At 41.7% G+C, this 18,848-nt stretch overlaps 1 protein-coding gene and 1 pseudogene across 4 annotated transcripts in view; both read left to right on the top strand.

Moving 5' to 3' along the window:
- Window positions 1-277: 277 nt before the first annotated feature.
- RMND5A (required for meiotic nuclear division 5 homolog A) overlaps window positions 278-18,848 on the top strand; it is a 64,008-nt gene continuing 45,437 nt past the window's right edge. For 3 of the 4 annotated variants that reach the window (XM_047744898.1, XM_047744897.1, XM_047744896.1), the window contains exon 1: window positions 278-943. In XM_047744898.1, coding sequence (XP_047600854.1) covers window positions 802-943 — 142 coding nt within the window. In that variant the 5' untranslated portion in view covers window positions 278-801. The remainder of the gene's footprint in view (window positions 944-18,848) is intronic. The other variant, XM_047744895.1, reaches the window with a different exon arrangement.
- Window positions 5,883-6,082, top strand: LOC125110113 (uncharacterized; annotated as a pseudogene).

The following is an 18,848-nucleotide window of genomic DNA, read 5'->3' as shown; positions in this document are numbered from 1 at the left end:
GGTCCCTAAACTCCGATTGGCTTAAGGTTTACGCCTCGGTCAGGGATTGGAGAACGTTGGTTCCTTACGTATTCCCCGCGCCCATTGGTTCTTTCCCCCCGTTTCTGGGCGGAGTGGTTAGGGACGGTTTCCACCCTCTTGTTTACGGAGAGCGTAGTTGTAGCGCTCTCCGAGCGCCGGGGCTGTCTCTAAAGTTCCCTATTTAGCTCCTCGGACCAATTGGGTTCTTGCTCCACCCTCGCCCTCTCCCTTGCACGCTTCCCGCGTGGTACTGCCCACACCTTAAGAGCGGAGGCGCGCTCGCACGGCGGTCGCGTTCCTCAGCCCGCTCTCGCCAGGCTGCTCCCCCTCGAGGGCGCGCTTGGTACGGCCCGCGCCGCCTCTTTCCCCTGCTGGGGTGGCTACCCCCCCCCCCGGGTCGGCGGCGCTTGGTGCCGCCCGGGAGAACCAGGTCATCGGTCGGTTCGCGTGAAAACAAAAACAATCGGCGGCGCCGCCGCGGGCAGCCGAACTCGGCGAGTGAGGACCAGGGGCGCGGGACCGGGTGGGGAGAGCTAGCGGGAGCGGCGGCCAGTGTCCGGGGGCCGGGGGGGGGGGGCATGGGGCAGGCGGGCACGGGCTGCGCGGGGCTTCCCCGGCGCCGCGGCTAGCGCGCCCGCTGTCTCGGCCGCCTCAGCCACCCGCGCCGCCCGCCTGGGGGACGAGGAGCAGGACGCGGCCTCGGCCGGGCCCGGGCCGAACGGCTGCGGACACCCGGACACCAGGGAGCCGAGCGCCGCCGCCGCCGCCGCCGCCTCCGGGATGGATCAGTGCGTGACGGTGGAGCGCGAGCTGGAGAAGGTGCTGCACAAGTTCTCGGGCTACGGGCAGCTGTGCGAGCGCGGCCTGGAGGAGCTCATCGACTATACGGGCGGCCTCAAGCACGAGATCCTGCAGAGCCACGGTAGGGCGGCCCGGGTGGGCGCGCGGGGCAGGGCCCGGCCCCTCGGGCCACGGCGAGCCAGCAGGAGTGTCCCGGCGTTTCCGCCGAGGTGCGGAGACCCCCTCCCCCGCCGCAGCCCCCTGTGACTTCTCCCCCTCCCGATTTGCCTCGAACCTGTACCTACTTCGTTGTCGATTAAGAGCGAGCGCGATCCACCCGGAAACCGAGCCCGGAACCACGGGTTCCAGCCGGGTTAAACGTGCGTGGGGGCCGGTCGGTGGCACCTGCAAACTGCCGCCGCCCCGGGGTGGGCGCCCCTTGCCCCCGCCCGGTCCGGTGCTTTCTGGTCCCTGCGGGCTGAAGGTGCGCTGATTGCGTTGGACCGGAGGATCTGGGCGATAAGAGGGTCAGTGCTGGAAGCCCCTTTTTTTCTCTCCTACCCCAGATCCTTGGCCCGGGGACTGACTTTCCAAGTCTTTCTTTTTTCTTCTTTCCGTTCTTTTTTTAAATTAGAAAGTCGAGTGTTATTCTTAGCTGTGGGTTAACAGAACAGCCGCTGCTGCAACTTCACGATTTGACTTCTGTGTGGAAGCAGCTCTTCCTCAACTCCGCAGCCGCACAGACATGATTCCTAGGAAACCAGCTGAATTGAAATGTTGAGCTCTCCTGGTGTAGCCTGAGGAAGAACAGGCAACTTTCCTGAAGCAAATTGTGGCACAAGTAAAATTAGTTACTTGCCTTACCTGGCCAAGTTTTTACTTGTTTTTCTTTCAGGAGACAGATTTTTTATACAAGGTGCTTTACCTAGATTATTTCATGATTGCCCGAGGACCTGGGGGCAGATGCTCTGCTGAGGTTATCTTGTGGAAGCTGGTTGGGAAGGGGTTTTGGTTTTGTTTTTTTTTTAGTAACATTTGAAGGTCTGGTATCCTCAGATTAATGTATTCATAGTGGTGATTCCTCCTGATCAAGAAAGAAAAGACTTTATTTAATGGATTTGTTCAAGTTGGGGAAGCCTTATCAAGCTCCTAGGCTGAACAGCAGTTTATGGAAAGGAAAGTTTGGTAGCTGGGGTGAAATGCGGTTACTTGGGCAGGTGAGGTGAAGGCAGGGCCTCATTGGAGCTTCTCCCCTCTTCTCTTTCTCCTCCTACACCTTTCTTTCCACACGCCTTTCAGTGGGGAATAAGTGCTAGCCGGGAATAAGGGAGTCTTAAAACATACTATTCTGAACATGGCAGTCACTTTTGAGCTCTGGGGAAGAAGCAAGCCTGCAACCGTAGTGGGAATAGGAGTTAGAATATTAATATGGAAAAATAAGCAGACCTGGATGGCTGCCTGTGAAGGGGAAGAGGAGGTGGAGTTGGATGGGAATCTTGGGAACGCTCTGGTGAATTTGGTTTTGGGGCATGCAAGATAAAGCTGAAGGGCTATGTGTACTGGTGGCTAAAGATGCAGTTTGAATTTGGGGCAAAAGTAAGGTCTCAGATGGTTTCCTAGTATAATTTCTACTGAGGAGAGTGAAGGAGATCCCATAGGCTGTAGGGAGGGAACAACGTAGGGTCTAACCACACCTCGAACCTCCTCTTGGAGAGTGGAGGGCCATGGAGGAACCAGCGGAAACAGAAAAGGCAGGAGCTTAGGAAAAGAGAAGTTGGTTGGCTGGTTGGAGTCAGTAACCCTCTGCTTACAGCTTCATGGAGTTAAAATAAACTCAGTTAGTGGGAATTAAGAAAAATATGCAAACTGAAGTATAAGGAGGCACAAGGCTGTTTAAGTACAGGGGTAGGAGGTGTGTGTATGTGTGTGGGGAATGTGTGTGCGTGGGTGGGTGTGTGTCTCTGTCCCTCTGTCTCTTCCTGCCTGTCCACCCACCTTTCCGTTCCAGGAAATCTATATCTTGTTCAAGGCTGAAAGGAAAAGAATGAGTGAAGGGTCTAGACTTGAAGAGGTGGAAGGAGCACATCCTTTTTAGGGACCAGGTCAGAGATTGAGGGGTTGGATAGGCAGAATATGAGAGAAGATGGAAAGTAAAATACCTTCTTATAAGAGAGCAGGGGGTATTAGTTGATGGGGGAAAGTGTGATTGCAAGCCTCATTTTAGGGAATTTGGGGCTCATCTCCGATGGATAAAATAATTGCCAGAAATTGCTGAAGCATGAGTTTGCTTTAGACAAATTGTTTTTGCTCGGTATCGGGGAACTTTGTAAGGAATATATGGTGTGAGGGTATTAGCCACACATAATGTCATGCTATTCAAATGATCTGACTTGGTGAATTGCATATGTTTCTTTCTCAGCCTCCTATTTTTTACCTTCTGGTCTACCAGATTGCAGTTTGATATTGGTATTTCTTTGATTTTCTTTAATTCTTAAATAATAGGATTAAGTGACTAAAGGCAGTTATGAAACGTGAAAGAAAAATAAATACCAGAAGTGCCAGGTCTAGTTTCCCAAGTAAATTCTTTTCTCTTACGGGGTTCTTATGTGTGGAGGTAAACATCATGGTTTGTTATCTAGGTTATGGTAATTTTCAAAGCAGATAATTTCTAATGTTCTTTGCCAGCAATGTGGTGGGTATTACATTTGTATTTTAAATATACCCTTCCTAAAGTTGTGTCTCCTGAAATCTGAGTTTGGAGCTCCATTTTCAAGTTTGAATGTACTTGTTTGGGCAATTGATCTTGTGGGCTCCTATGACTTGAGAGAGGGGCTCCAATTGGGACCATCTGTCAGGGCTTTGGATCTCATTCTCTGGGGTTATTTGTGGTAATAGTCTTGTAAGAATGTGATGTGAATAAAGTAGGATCTTGGGAATTGTATAGCTCTCCAACATGGCATCATACTGATGGTGAGTAACTGCCTGATTCAGAAGTATCTTTTTAGCTAGGGTCAGGAGATCACTTTTGGGGGATGATTTATGTTTTCTTATGTTTAAATATCTCTTTTCTATTTTTTTTTTTTTTTTTTAAGATTTTACTTACTTATTTGGCAGAGGCAGGCGGGGAATACACAAGCAGGGGGAGTGGGAGAGGGAGAAGCAGGCTTCCCGCTGAGCCCGATGCGGGGCTCAATCCTAGGACCCTGGGATCATGACCTGAGCTGAAGGCAGTTGCTTAACGACTGAGCAACCCAGGCGCCCGAAGTATCTTTTTTCTAAAGCGAGTGAAGGACTATACTAAATGAGGACAGTTAGAATAGTTTGTGGTGGAAACATCATACGTAAATGAAGATTAATTGGTAAGCCTGTTGACAACCCATTTCCACTCTAACTACTTTTATTCCAGATTGTGAAAGTGCTCAAAGGGGGCTCGCCTGGCAACTGGCCTGGAAGTAGTCCTGTAGTGAGCCCTAACATTTCTTTCATCTGTTCTGAATTGCCTCTATGTAGCCTGAAATTCTTTCATATAAACTTTCCCTAATTATTTCATTAAAAATGCATTTTTCTTAATTCAAATACCTTTGGGAGAATGCAGGCTTTGACTAAGTCATAGCCAGGCATGGAGGTTTGGTGATAAAGGGGCAGTGTAGCAGAGCAAAGGGGCAGTAAAGAATCACAGAAAATACTAAACAGAAGTTCTGTGGAAGCCTGATTCATTCCTCTTCTAGAGGCTGACTTAACGGCTTTCTTCAGGTCCGAGGTTTAAGGTCTTTAAGGCCTAAGGTTTGCCTGGGAAACCTTAGGGTGGTAGATTGGACGATGGGAGAGTGATCTGGAGCCTGATCTGAGGTAAAAGGGATTGGAGATGACTGTCCACAGTTAATGAAAGGTCTGTGCTCAGGTGTTTGGGCTGGGAAAGGGATACCATTTTTAAGCTTAATTTGCCAGAAATTCAAGGATTGTACCAAGCTCTGAGTCTTACCTTTAGTTGCTCTGATTAAATTTCAAGTTCACTTAATTTTCTCAACTCTTAGGAAGGAGGAGAGCACTGTTGTCACTTAGTTGTACCAGCTTTTCAGTGAGTTTCCATGTGCACATGAAGTTTGGTCTGATTTAAGATTCTATATGGTTGATGCTGTTTGGTGATCATTGCTGGTGTGCCCTTGATCAATTTGGGTAAGGCGCTAGTGCTTCTCAGATTTCACTCATGCATGTGTGCTCTTATTTTTTCAGATGGATTCATGATTTCACTTAAGTAGATTTATCCTTATGATAGGCACTGATATTTGTGAAATCGTAAGTTTGGTGTATTAGGTATAATAAACTATTAAAAGCAAATTCATAACTATTAAAATATTATTTCACATACAGCTAAAATCACTATTCACATCAGTGTTGTGGGAACCACACCTTGGGTAACCCTCACTTAACAGGCAGATAGTATGGATAAATGTTCCTGATTTGACTTGTGATTGTTTATATGCTTTTTAGCATTTTTTTTTCCTATTGGCAAATATATTTTGTTTCTCATTAGCACCTCTGTGGTGGGAGGGAGAACAGAAAAGAACTATATATCACATATTGCTGATACTCTAATTTCACATTTGGTAAATGGAGATTAGAAAGGGTAGCATTTATGACATGGGAAAATTACAATTTTTGTAGGAGTCAAGGGTATGCAGTATTTTGTAAAAGTGATTTCTCTGAAATCTTGCCATTTGCAACAATGTGGATGGAACTAGAGGATATTATGTGGAGTGAAATAAGTCAATCAGAGCAAGACAGTTATCATGTGATTTCCGTGATACAAGGAATTTGAGAGGCAGGGTGGGGGTTTGGGGGTAGGGAAGGAAAAAACGAAGCAAGATGGGATCGGGAGGGAGACAAACCATAATATACTCTTAATCTCACAAAACAAACTGAGGATTGTAGGCGAAAGGGAGTAGGGAGAGGGTGGTTGGGTTATGGACATGGGGAGGGTATGTGATGTGATGAGTGCTGTGAAATGTGTAAGCCTAAGGATTCACAGACCTGTACCCCTGGGGCAAATAATACATTACATGTTAATAAGAATAATTAACAGCGTTGCGCAGTGGCAGTATCGTAGCCAATGAGGTTTATCCGAGGCGCGATTATTGCTAATAAGAATAATTTAAAAAAAAAGAAAAAAAAATGTGATTTCTAGGCTAAGGGCCCCTGGGTGGCTCAGTTAGTTAAGTATCCAACTCTTGATCTCAGCTCAGGTCTTGATCTCAGGGTGGTGAGTTCAAGGCCCATGCTGGGTATGGAGCCTCCTTTTAAAAAATTTATTTTTAGGGGCACCTGGGTGGCTCAGTGGGTTAAAGCCTCTGCCTTCGGCCCGGGTCATGATCCCAGGGTCCTGGGATTGAGCCCCACATCAGGCTCTCTGCTCAGCGGGGAGCCTGCTTACCTTCCTCTCTCTCTGCCTGCCTCTTTGCCTACTTGTGATCTCTGTCTGTCAAATAAATAAATAAAAAAATCTAAAAAAAAATTTATTTTTAGGCTATTATAGGGAGTAGTATTGTATTTTTTTAAAGACTTTATTTATTTGAGAGAGAGAGAGTGAGTGAGAGAGTGTGCATGCAGGGGGAGGGGCAGGCAGAGGGAGAGGGAGAAGCAGTGCAGGGCTCCCTGATGCGGGGCTTGATCCTAGGACCCTGGGATCATGACCTGAGCTAAAGGCAGATGCTTAACTGACTGAGCCACTGGTTCCCCTGTATTGTAGTTTCTGAAAATGATTCTCAGTGACTTTTTAAAAATGAATTTTGTAAATTTAAATTTTGTTTCGAGTAGATAAATCGTTCAGATGGTATAAATTAAAATGACAGAAAAAGGATACCCAGTAAGAAGTCTCCCTTTTACTCTTTCTTATTTATGGGCCACCTAGTTGTCCACTTCACATAGATGCTAGCTTCCAGGAAAATTTTTAAGAAAAATCAGGTAAATAATAATTTCTCATTATTCATTTTTACTTTGAGGCATTGGACATGTAGTTCTACTTACTTCGATTTAGGTTTAGTTTTATTGCAATTTACAAGTTGGTAAAGACAGCTTAATTTGTAGGAGTGGTCAACACATGCATTAGCTTCCAAAACTCCATTTTTTGTGTGTGTTTGTGGTCTGACTGCCAGTTGTAAAACTCATTTAAACCATAATCCTCCCTCTTTCTTTGGTGAATCAAGGAGAATTTAGTTACTCGTTGCACAACTGCTTCCAGTTTTTAAAATTTGAAGGTAACAAATGACAAGGTAAATAGGCAATTAAGCATGGAAGAGAAAGCAAATTGTGGCCACGTTTTAAATTAATTTTTGTAGTATGGTTTTTATTAGTAGACAGAAAACAGAGATTCAGAGTCATATGGTATGTATAACTCTTCATTATAGAATTTGAGTTGTATATATTATATATACTTAGTGAAAAGTATGCTTATTTATATATATGAGTCCTTGTTCTTTTCACAGCCTACCAGGCTTGAATGTCTATTCATCCTTTAATGAGTATTAAAGGATCAGGGTTTGGTAGACCAGTGGTTTGCTTATTCAACCTTATTGTTCGGTGTAGTTGGAGTAGGCTTCAATATCTGGTGTCTCAGTTGCCAATGCAACTTTCTGCTAAATATTAACAAGACACTATTGAGAGAGAAAAGAAGGACTTATTTATTTTACTTTTTACTATTATTATTATGTTAGCCACTGGATAGTATATCATTAGTTTTAGAAAGAAGAAAGACTTTAAATTTTGAATTGAATAAAATTTGGTATCTACATTTAACATCTAGTCTGGAAAGTAGCAGATAAGTAGTAGGTCAGAAAAGTTCGGGTGGATAACAGTAGTCATTGTTGAAATACTCCAAGAGAAGAATAGATGAGTTAGCAAGCTACTTGGGCTGTTTTAGATGGTGAGAAAAATAGGTTAGTGTGTGCATTTCCAGTTAGGTTTAGAAACTGATTTAACTTTGTCAGCCATTCCTTTCTAGGCTCTTTTAGGAGGCAATTTTTTGTTATTTGGCATCTTATTCATTCAGACTAGTATATTACTCGGGATTCTTTTGATTGCAGGTGGCAGAATAGTTTTAATTAAAATGGACTTCATTGATTCACTACTAAATAGGCTGAGGTAAGGCCAGCCGGCTCCAGAAGCAGAGAGGATGTTATAAGGACTGATCTTTTTCTCTTCCTCACTCAACTGTGCTTTCCATGGTTGGTTCATTCTTGGAGGAGCTTTTTCCACATGGAACTAAGATGGCCAGGGGAGTTCATTATCATTCTTATATTGCTAGTGATCCCAAAGACAGGAACATACCTTTTTTTCTGCATTTTCAAACATAAAATTACCAGGGAGTATTCTGTGCTCTCTTGGTTTGGGGTCATAATCCTCTCCCTGAATCAGTAACTGAGGTCAGGGCATGGAGTCCATTGGCTACCTTGGGGCTACATGCTTTGGCCATGTCAGGAGATGTACGGCCATGTGATCATAGAGAGGAGAGAGTTCTAGAAAGGAAAACTTGTACCCAGACGAAAGTGATAGATGTCTATTATAATTGAGCAGCTACAAGTTACACCAAAACAATGTTGAGGTGTTTTTCTTTCTTTCTTTCTTCTTTTTTTAAAGATTTTATTTATTTATTTGACAGAGAGAGAGAGATCACAAGTAGGCAGAGAGGCAGGCAGAGAGAGAGGAGGAAGCAGGCTCCCTGCTAAGCAGAGAGACTGATGCGGGGCTCCATCCCAGGACCCTGGGATCATGACCTGAGCTGAAGGCAGAGGCTTTAACCTACTGAGCCACCCAGGTGCCCCTTTGAGATGTTTTCTTGACCATCCCAAACTTTATTTCAGTTTTTGCGTAGCCTCCTAACTATAACATTCATACGATTCAAATAATGAGTTGTGAGTGCAACTTGATTTGGAGACTAAAAAAAATACAGTTTGGTTCATGTTACCTTTGGGAAGTTACTTGAAGTTGCTTGTGTGCTTGGCATAGTAAAATCATTTTACTAAGGTTATTTTATCTTTTACATAGTTTCTAACTCTGGATAATAATATTGGTGAGGGAGAAACTTGCCAACACTTCTATGATATAATACTAGGGTATTTAAAGAAATTTCCCTTCTTTCCAGTCTTAGTCTCTTAGTTGTTAGGATAGTGAAAATCATGTTTTGGTAAACTGTTCACTTGGGATGTTAAAACTGACTTGTTTTATTTGGGGTCCTGCTTCTTCAGCTATAAAATCTTTGAAAGTGACCCCAAAATGTGATATAGGGGAGAATTATAGAGGGCTCTGGTCCTGAGCTACATACTGGAGTCCCGTTGTGCTCCAGGTAATCCCTAGAAGTTGATAGGTATCAGGGACCTGATGCTCTCTAAACTGGGCATTGTTTTGAAAACTTCAAGAGTTTGTAGAATGGCAGAAATGCCTGGTCTTTTAGATTAGATGCTAGTTTAATCCCTCAGAGAACAGACACCAGAATCTGCAGCAGGACTTGAGACTTTTAGAAATAACACTGTCACCTTATTTGGGTTTGGTGATTTTTATGACTCAGCTCAGAATGGTTCTTAAAGAACATTGTTCTGGAAGTCCATAAAGCTATACTGCAAAGTCTTTAACACTTAAGATTGAGCCTGAATGCTTTCTTCTCATTTTGTGTTATAGCATCTGGCTGTGTATTTTCTTTGATGAGTTTGCTATATCTGTGGGATCCATCTAGATTTAATATCTCATTATCGATTACATGAAGGTATTCAGGAGGAGGTAAGGAATGTCTTAAAAGAAACATTATACATGACTTCAGCCCTTCAGGAACATGGAAACTAGTTAGGGAGATAAGAAGGTGAGTCTCCCACTTGGAGAGCAGACGACAAAATTTTGTCCTTGAGCTCAGGAGATCTGAGTTTGAGTCCTTGCTCTGCCACTTTACTTGTTCTATAATCTTGTTTAACCTCTTTCCTCTTCAATAAACTTGGAATTTATATCACAGAATTATGGGAATGAAAACAGTAAGTAGTAGATGGAAACTGGCTTTAAAATCTGAAAACAAGGGGCGCCTGGGTGGCTCAGTGGGTTAAGCCGCTGCCTTCGGCTCAGGTCATGATCTCAGGGTCCTGGGATCGAGTCCCACATCGGGCTCTCTGCTCAGCAAGAAGCCTGCTTCCCCCTCTCTCTCTCTCTCTCTGCCTTCCTCTCCGTCTACTTGTGATCTCTCTCTGTCAAATAAATAAATAAAATCTTTAAAAAATAAAAAATAAAAAATAAAATCTGAAAACAAGGTATATTTGTTATTTTTAATGTCTGTGTCTTTTTTGTTTTTATTTTTTTTTAAAGTCTGTGCCTTTAAGCAGCAGTTAAGCACTATGGAAACACTTGACTGTTAGGTATCTTTTATACTGGTGTATGTTAGTTACCATTCTGTGCCCTGTGGTCTGCCTAATACCATAGGGAATATTCCAGAGACATAAATACAGTCTTCAAGAAACTTTAGTTGGGTAATGAGACCAGACTTTTATATTTGGGAGGGGGAAAAAGCCATGGCCATGGCACAGTATAAATAGCAGTGCTTCTGGTTGGTACAAATACTAACAGTTCAGGGAAATAGTAAAGAAGAATCCCTTCCTTAGAAAGAACTGCTGAGGGTGTGTGTGTGTGTGTGTGTGTGTGTGTGTGTGAGATTTCAGTTGAACTTCAGAGCACTTGGTCAATAGTTATTAATTGCCAATTAAATGTAGAACTAGGCATAATCTTGTGGGAGTTAACAAAGGGCAGGCAATCGTTCTCACGCTCTAATAACTTTCTGTCCAGTTAGGGAGATGCCATTGGTGTGTTTTTAAGCAACAGTGCCTGGTAATGGAAGGCCATATAGATAGGGCCAATGCTGACTGAGTGGTACAGGCAAGAAGGGGTGGGATTTGAGACAGAGCCCTCTAACCTGTCATGTTTCAGTAACAGAGATTGAATGTGGACAGTAGGAAGATAAGATGGGGTGCCAGCAGTGGTGGTTGGCAAGAACAAAGGTGCAGAGGAGTGAGAATACAGGAGGCATTCTGGGAAGAGGGAAGGACCAGACCAGAGAGAAGTAGGATGGAAGAATTAAAATTAAATTGGAATCAGGGTTTTTAGAGTCACAGGGAAAATAGTAGACTGGGAAGATGTGGAATGACTTGGGTGGGGAGTACATTTTGAACAGGGACTGGACAGGGACATTATCTTGAGACCAGTTAGCAGCATTTAGGTTGATTAGAGTTGGGAGTGCAGTTTGTCTAGAGGCAAGATGACTAGTTAAGTGTCAACTTAGACCTGATGAAAGAGGGACCTGTCTTTGGGTAGTGGTGGTAGAAATGTACAGGGACCCATGCATGGGATCTCCGGAGGGAAGGAGTTACCAGGACGTGGTGTGTGGATGTAATCTGGCAGGATGGGAGAGAAGCATCAGAAAAATCAAAGCTTAATCTAAGGTTTGAGCATGAGTGACAGGTAGACAATTACAGAACCAGGAAGAAAATAAGTTTATGAGAGGAGAAGGTAGAAATCTGAGTTTGATTTGTAAGTCTGAAATTTACATTTAAAGACTAAAAGAAACCTTACCTGATTGAGCCATTCATTTCAGAGATACAGAAGGAGATAGCTCGAGATTAATTCTCTATATTTTGAATTTGAAGGGAATGAATAGGCTCTCTAAAGTGGGACTGTCTAGCAGACATTCGAAAGCTGGTGCTATGTATCCTCTTTTTCTTCTGTCATCTCTCTCAGTTCTTGTCTCATCGTGTATTTTTGAAGCCTTCCCTTTCTTCCCTGTGCCAGTCATTTTGGTCTAGCTCTCTGCTCTAGGAGCACTATTAGTCTGTACCATGTAATTTAGCTTTTAAATAGAAACTTTCTTTCTTTTTTCCCCTTATGGTTGATTTTGCAGCACCCTAGGCTATGATTTGGTGCAGTGGATCGGAACACACTTGTCTGAATCTGCGTTCTGTTCTGGAAGGTCACGGGTTACCCCCAAAATATTGTGCTTTGTAGATTTAGCACCTATTAATATACTGAAAAGAGTTTGTTTTGTTTTCAGTGATTTACTACTGCCCCTAGAAAAAAACGAGTGAGTTGTATTTGTACCTTTTGCTTCCTCCTCTAAGTGAATCTCTGTTGAGCAGCTGCTGTGTCCTAGGTGCTGAAGTAGCTCCTAAGAAGCCCCAAACTCCAACAGGCCACAATTTAATTTGCCACTCACAGTATGAGACAGTCCTTTTATTATTATTTTTAATATGAACCTTACCTTTTCAAGTTTCAAGTTTTTCTATTTTAATGTTTTGCAGTCTTTTCCGTGTTCACCTTGCCAGTAACTTCTTTAGAATCAGTCTTAGACCCTTTTATTCTTTGTCTTCTTTTATTCCCATCCTGAATTTCTTAATCTATCTAACATACTTGATCTGTACCCTGAACACTGCCGACAGAGGCATTCAGCGCTCAGTAACCTGACTCTAAATCATGGTTCTCCTTTCCTTTTGACTTTAGTCTTTTTGCCCCTGTTTTGTCTTTGTCTAGTCTCATTTTATTTATTTTAAAATAATAAAATCTGAGGCGCCTGGGTGGCTCAGTGGGTTAAGGCCTCTGCCTTCGGCTCAGGTCATGATCTCAGGGTCCTGGGATCGAACCCCACATCTGGCTGTCTGCTCAGCAGGGAGCCTGCTTCCTCCTCTCTCTGCCTACTTTTAAAATATTTAAAAAAATAAAATAAAATAATAAAATTTATAAAAATGTAAGAGTGGGATAAGGGAGCCAGGGTGGCTCAGTCGGTTACGTGTCCGACTCTTGATTTCAGCTCAGGTCCTGATCTCAGCATTGTGAAATTAAGCCCTGTGTCTGGTTAAGGTGGGGGCTGGAGAGCCTGCTTAAGATTCTCTCTCTCCCTCTAGCTCTCCCCCTCTTAGAAAGAGTGGGATAATGTAGAATTCTTTTTCCCCTTACAGCCTTCCTTTGACTTTTTCTATTTTAACTTTTTTTTTTTTAAAAGGAATTAATCTAGAATGAATTCTGGATATAGCTCTAGGAGGCCTTGGTTTTCATTTAGGTATAGTTAGGATTATGTTTACTAAATGGATTTTTTTGCTTTCACTTCAAAACTTGCATGCCATTTTGTTTTCTACTTAATTCCAAATTTAAGATCTCTGTCCATTTTATGAAGTGGAGTTAACTTTTAATAATGCAAAAGAACTCAAGTGCAATATGTGTAATATTTGTAAGCTTGGATATTTAAAATTTTTTCTGCCTCCATGATATTCATAAGATTGTTAAGTCAGGTCTTAGTGATTTCTAGGGAATGCTACTCTTTGTTTCTACCAGAATATTCTAGGCCTAGGTGGTGATGTTTTCAGCCAGTTTTGACATCTGAATAATAATCATCATGGTAATCACCTTCCTGTGTTGTGCCTCCCGTTTTTTATAGAGTTTTCTTAATTATAGGGGTCTCATCTCTCATGTGGTTGACTCTTAGGCAGCGTGTACTCATGGTGTAATTGACATGTTTAAACTGCCTCTTATAGGCCAGGTTAGAACTTTTGATTATCTGTCCATGAGCAGATGTATCAAGCTACACCACTATAGTGCTGCCTACCAACCAGCTGTTTAGTTTGAGCAGTATTATCTTTCTTTAATAGTGCGTACAATTATTTGAGGGTTTTCTTCCCTTCTGATAGCCTAAAAATAAGTGGCAAATGAAATTGCAAATGCGAACACTGAGTAAGGATGAGAACATCGTTTTCAGTCTTAATATCTTTGTCTCGATTATGTTAGATGAGCCAAAATGGTGAGTAGATCTTGTCACATAATTGGACATATGGTTGTCTTAAGCCATGTGATTATAAAGGAAAATAATTGAATGAATGTACAAAATGATACAGCTGTATTGAAAAGTTATTTATAAAACCAAGGTATGATTAGGAATTTTGTAATTTTTTCCCTTTGTGGGAATTGGGCACTCCTTACATTGTGTAAGTTTGTTCTATCTTCCTACATTCTGACTTGGGGTATAATTTTATAAAAACACATTATGTACTAAAGTTGAAATGTATTTCATTTTTTTTTTTTTTACACATTTTGGCATAGTTTTGTTTTACAAACACAGAAACTGCTCAAAACACAAGCCTGTTAATTTTCTTCCCCCAGTCTTTACCTATATATTTAAGATTTTTGAGGGAAGGAAATGGTCATTATTTGGGAAAGGGAAGTAACTCATAACTGGGGGGACTCTATCCTATGAGTGTGTCTTATTTGGACATTGGTGTGTGCGCGCGCGCGTGTGTGTGTGCGTGTGTGTATTATTTATTTGGTATTTGAAAAATTTAGGCCATAATGCTTTGTGTAGTACACATGAGATATCCTGGAAGGGCATAGAAGATCAGTGAGCTGCTGAGTGTGAAACTGCTGGCAGTCAGAGGGTATTGGTTCAGGGTGTTGGTAGTGCCAGAGTTTCCAGTGCTGGGGTTGAAAATGAGAATATGTAATTTACTAGGGACCCTTGGGTGGCTCAGTCAGTAGAGCACGTGACTCTTGATCTGGGGGTTGTGAGGTCAAGCCCCACATTGGGCGTGGAGCCTAAACACTGAAGATTAAACAGTCATATTGCCTGTCTTCAAGTAATTTCATGAGGGTGATAAATATTTCTAATCAAGTGTGAAACTCTGATAGAGAAGTCCAGGATGCTATGGAAATAAACAATTTATTGTTTCTTTGAAACTAATGGACATAGATCCTGAAATGGCTAGGCAGCGAAGCTCAAGGGCAGAGCTTGAAGTGTTAGCTGGGCTCTCTAAAAAATGGTTTAGGAGTTAACTCAAATGAAAAAAGCCAATCTGAAAATGCTACATGCTATAGGATTCTGACTATACAGCATTCTGAGGAAGGCAGAACTATGGAGACAAAAGGATCGGTGGTTGTGGGGGGTGAGGTGGAGGAGAAAGATGGATAGAGAGAGCACAGAGGATTTTTAGGGCTGTGACAAGACTCTGTAAGATACTATAGTGATATATGCTGTTTGTTACCCATTTGTCAGAATCCATGGTATAGCACCAAGGGTGAACTCTCAGGTAACTATGGACTTTGGGTGATAAATGATGTGTCAGTGTAGGCTCATTCTTGGTTTAAAAAAAAAAAAAAGTACCATTCTGGGGGGTGATATTGATAATGGGAGAGGCTGTGCTTGTTGTGAGGGGGTAGTAGGTATATGGGGAATGTCTGCACCTCCCTCAATTTTGTTGTAAACCTAAAACTACTCTTAAAAAAAAAAAAGCAACAACAACAACAAAAAAAAACCACCCACAATCTTTGGGGCACCTGGGTGTCTCAGTCGGTTAAGCATCTGCCTTTGTCCAGGTCATGATCCCAGAATCCTGGCATTGAACCCTGCAGTGGACTCCCTGCTCAGCCGGAGTTTGCTTCTCCCTCTGCCTCTTCCCCTGACTTGTGCTCTCACTCACGCTCTCTCGCTCTTAAATAAATAAATCAATAAATAATTAAAAAAAAAAAACAACTTGAAAAGTACATGTGGTCACTGTACGGATGAGTACTGCCTCAGAACTACTCCTTTCATGGTCATGTATGATAGGTCATGAGTCTAGGGAGGTTTATTGCATTGAAAGACACAGCTGGGGGTTCCTGGGTGGCTCAGACTCTTAGTTTCAACTCAGGTAATGTTCTCAGTCATGATCTCAGGGTTGTGAGATCCAGCCCTATGTTGGGTTCCATGCTGGGCATGGAGCCTGTTTGGGATGCTCCACCACCACCCCACTCTCTTTTGCTCTCTCTCTTCCTCTTAAGGAAAAAAAAGAAAAAGAAAAAGACACCGTTGGCACAGGACTTCGTCCTGGGTAAAAAGTGACCACCACTGTGGCCAACTAGGATTCTAACATTTACCTCACATCTAGTTTAGTTATGGCAGAGAAGGCTGTTAGTAATTCCCCAGCTTTATTTCTAGGAAATGAATCCATTTAGATTTGTTTCACAGAAAGTTTCTTCTAGAAGCAGGTTTTGTTTTCAGACAGAGAAATCAGAAGAACATTAGAACTCTCCCTTTAGGACTTAGAGGTTTGGTCTCACTCAGTTTGCTTGTTACAGTGATTTCTAAACCTGTTTTTACCTTTGGCCGCTTTCCACTAAATCCATTTGAAAATGCATTAGTGGGATCTTTCTCTTTGAACAGGGCTTTCCCAGGGTTCTCTTTCAGATTATTCCATTATACTTTTCTTATACTTCCAAATACATTATAGAAATTATTTTTCCTTGGGGCATACTGAGAACTCTCAATGTTAATTAATTGACTTTCCACTACTAGAATCTGTCCTTTATAAACTTAAAGACCAAAAAGTGTAGGGTCTTGAAGAATTGACAGCAGCACCAAATTTCAGACATTTAAGTTGCTGAGATTTGAAAATACCATGAATTTCAAGGTTGGGTTGTAGAAGTTCAGTTAGTAAATTCCAGATGACCTCTGTCCTCCAGCTTGGCCTCTGCTTTTTTGTTCTTTAACCTTGTGTTTACTTTGTTGTCTACTGACTGTAGAAACAAACATGCTAGGATGGATAGGACTTATGGCTTGCATTTTTAAGATTTTTAAGATTGAGAAATTGCTCACATACCATAGAAGTCACCCTTTTAAAGGCTGTTATTCACTAGCTTTTAATATATTCAGAAATGTGCAGCCATAACCATTATCTAATCCTAGAACATTTTCATCACTCCCAAAGAAACCTCATACTTATTAACATTCACTCTCAGTTCTACCCTTTGCTAGCCTCTGGCCCCGGTGAATCTACTACTGTCTTTGGATTTAGAGATTTCATATAAGTGAATCATATACTTACGGCCTTTTGTATCTGGCTTATTCCAATCAACACAGTCTTTTCAAGGTTCGTCTGTGTTTAGCATGTATCAGTGCTTTGTTCCTTTTTATGGCTGAATAAATATTCCATTATGTGGCTATGCCACATTTATCCAGTCACCATTTGGACATTGGGATTGTTTCCACTTTTTGGCTAGTATGAATAATGCTGCTGTGAACATTCCTATACAAGTTTGTGTCTGGACATACGTTTTCATTTCTCTCAGGTATGTACCTAGCAGTGGAATTCCTGTTTCATATGGTTATTATGTTATTATATGTTATTATTAACTTTCTGAGGAATTGTCAGATTGTTTTCTTTAGTCACTGCACCATATGACATCCCACCAGCAATGTGTGAGGGTTCTAAATTCTCCGCATCCTCTCCGACTCTTTTTGTTGTCCATCGTTTTCATTATAGCTATCCCAGTGGGTGTTAAGTAGTTTCAATTTGCATTTTTCTTTTGACTAATAATGTTGAACATCTTTTCCTGTGTTTATTGGTTATTTGTCTTTCCTCTTTGGGGAAAAAATGTTCAAATTCTTTGCCCATTTTTATTTTTTAAGAATTTATTTGTGCAAATGCACAGGTGAGCAGGCGGAAAAGCACAGAGAGAGGGGCAAGCAGATTTCCATGCTGAGTGCACAGCCCCACGTGGGGCTTGATCCCAGGACCCTGAGATCATGACCTGAGCCGAAATCAAAGAGTCAGACACTTAACTGACTGAGTCACCCAGTTGCCTCTGCTCATTTTTAAATGGGGTTGTCTTGTTAGATTGTAACAGTTCTCTGTCATTCTAGGAGTTATTTATTTATCTATCTCTCTACCTGTTTATTTATTTTTGTTACTTGTGCTTTTGGTATCATACCTAAGAAACCATTGTCCAATACAAGGTTGAGAATACACCCACTTTCTTCTAAGAATTTGATAGTTTTGGCTCTTACCTTTAGGTGTTCATTCCGTTTTGAGTTAATTTTTTTATATGGTATGATTCTTTTGCATGTGGATATCTGCTTATTCCAGCACCATTTGTTAAATATGGCATTCTTTTTAACTGTTCTTTCCTTGCTTTAGTTACTGTCAATCCACATACTTATATTAATAGTGTATGAAACTGTGCAAGGCAGGGTGCCTGGATGGCTCAGTCCTTAAGCATCTGCCTTCGGCTCAGGTCATGATTGCAGGATCCTGAGATTGAGCCCCACATCAGGCTCCCTGCTCAGCTGGAAGCCTGCTTCTCCCTCTCGTACTCCTCCTGCTTGTGTTCCCTCTCTTGTTGTGTCTCTCTGTCAAATAAATAAGTAAAATCTTTAAAAAAAAAAAAAAAAAGAAAGAAAGAAAGAAAAAACTGTGCAAGGCATGTGGTAAGACGGGAATATTTAGTTTAGAATAAGAACCTGTCTTTGCTCAGGACTTATATATCTAATTGATACTGGTGATGGAATTATACATGATATTGTTGAGTGGGTTTCAATTAAGTGCTAGAGGAAAGGTGGAGAGAACAGGATTCATTAGGAATTGAGAAGACTGAGTAAATCTATGAGCAGAGAGGTTCATAGAGGAGATGAAGGTATTGAGGTTAGGTAAGGTTTAGATACAGAAATGACCAGAGTAGAGCTACTGAAGCAGTTAAATTCATTTGGCTCAAAGTATGTATGGAATACCTTTTATAGAGATTTTGAAATTTTTCCTGAATTACCAAGTCTTCTCTTAGCCTAAATTATGTTATTAGAAGTTGGAAGCACCTGAAACATACTTTGTGCAATTGTATCTAGAGAAGAGGACAGTTTTTATTTTGGTTACATCATATTGCATTGGGTATCTTATGGTATTTTGTATCTATCTTCTGTTTGCTTATCTTTTTACATCTCCCAGTGGTTGTCACTGAACTAGACTTGTATTCCCTCTTCACAGTCCTTACAACTTCCTGGGTTTTTTTTTTTTCCCTTCAAACTGTAGAGAAACTGTTCTGTCATGATCACTCATAACTTCCACATTTTAAATCCAGTGGTCTGTTCTCAGTCTATATCTTACTTGACATAGCAGAGTACTTAACACAGTTGGTTACTCCCATCTTTTATCACTTTTTTTTGTTGTTGTTTGTACTGACTCTTTTGATGTCTTCATTTAGTCTCATGGCTTTATTATTTTTTTAAATATTTGTTTGTT

This window comes from Lutra lutra, chromosome 9, assembly GCF_902655055.1.
Source record: "Lutra lutra chromosome 9, mLutLut1.2, whole genome shotgun sequence".
Classification (NCBI taxonomy): domain Eukaryota; kingdom Metazoa; phylum Chordata; class Mammalia; order Carnivora; family Mustelidae; genus Lutra; species Lutra lutra.
The sequence above is the reverse complement of the archived record's forward strand: the minus strand, read 5'-3'. Positions and strand labels throughout refer to the sequence as shown.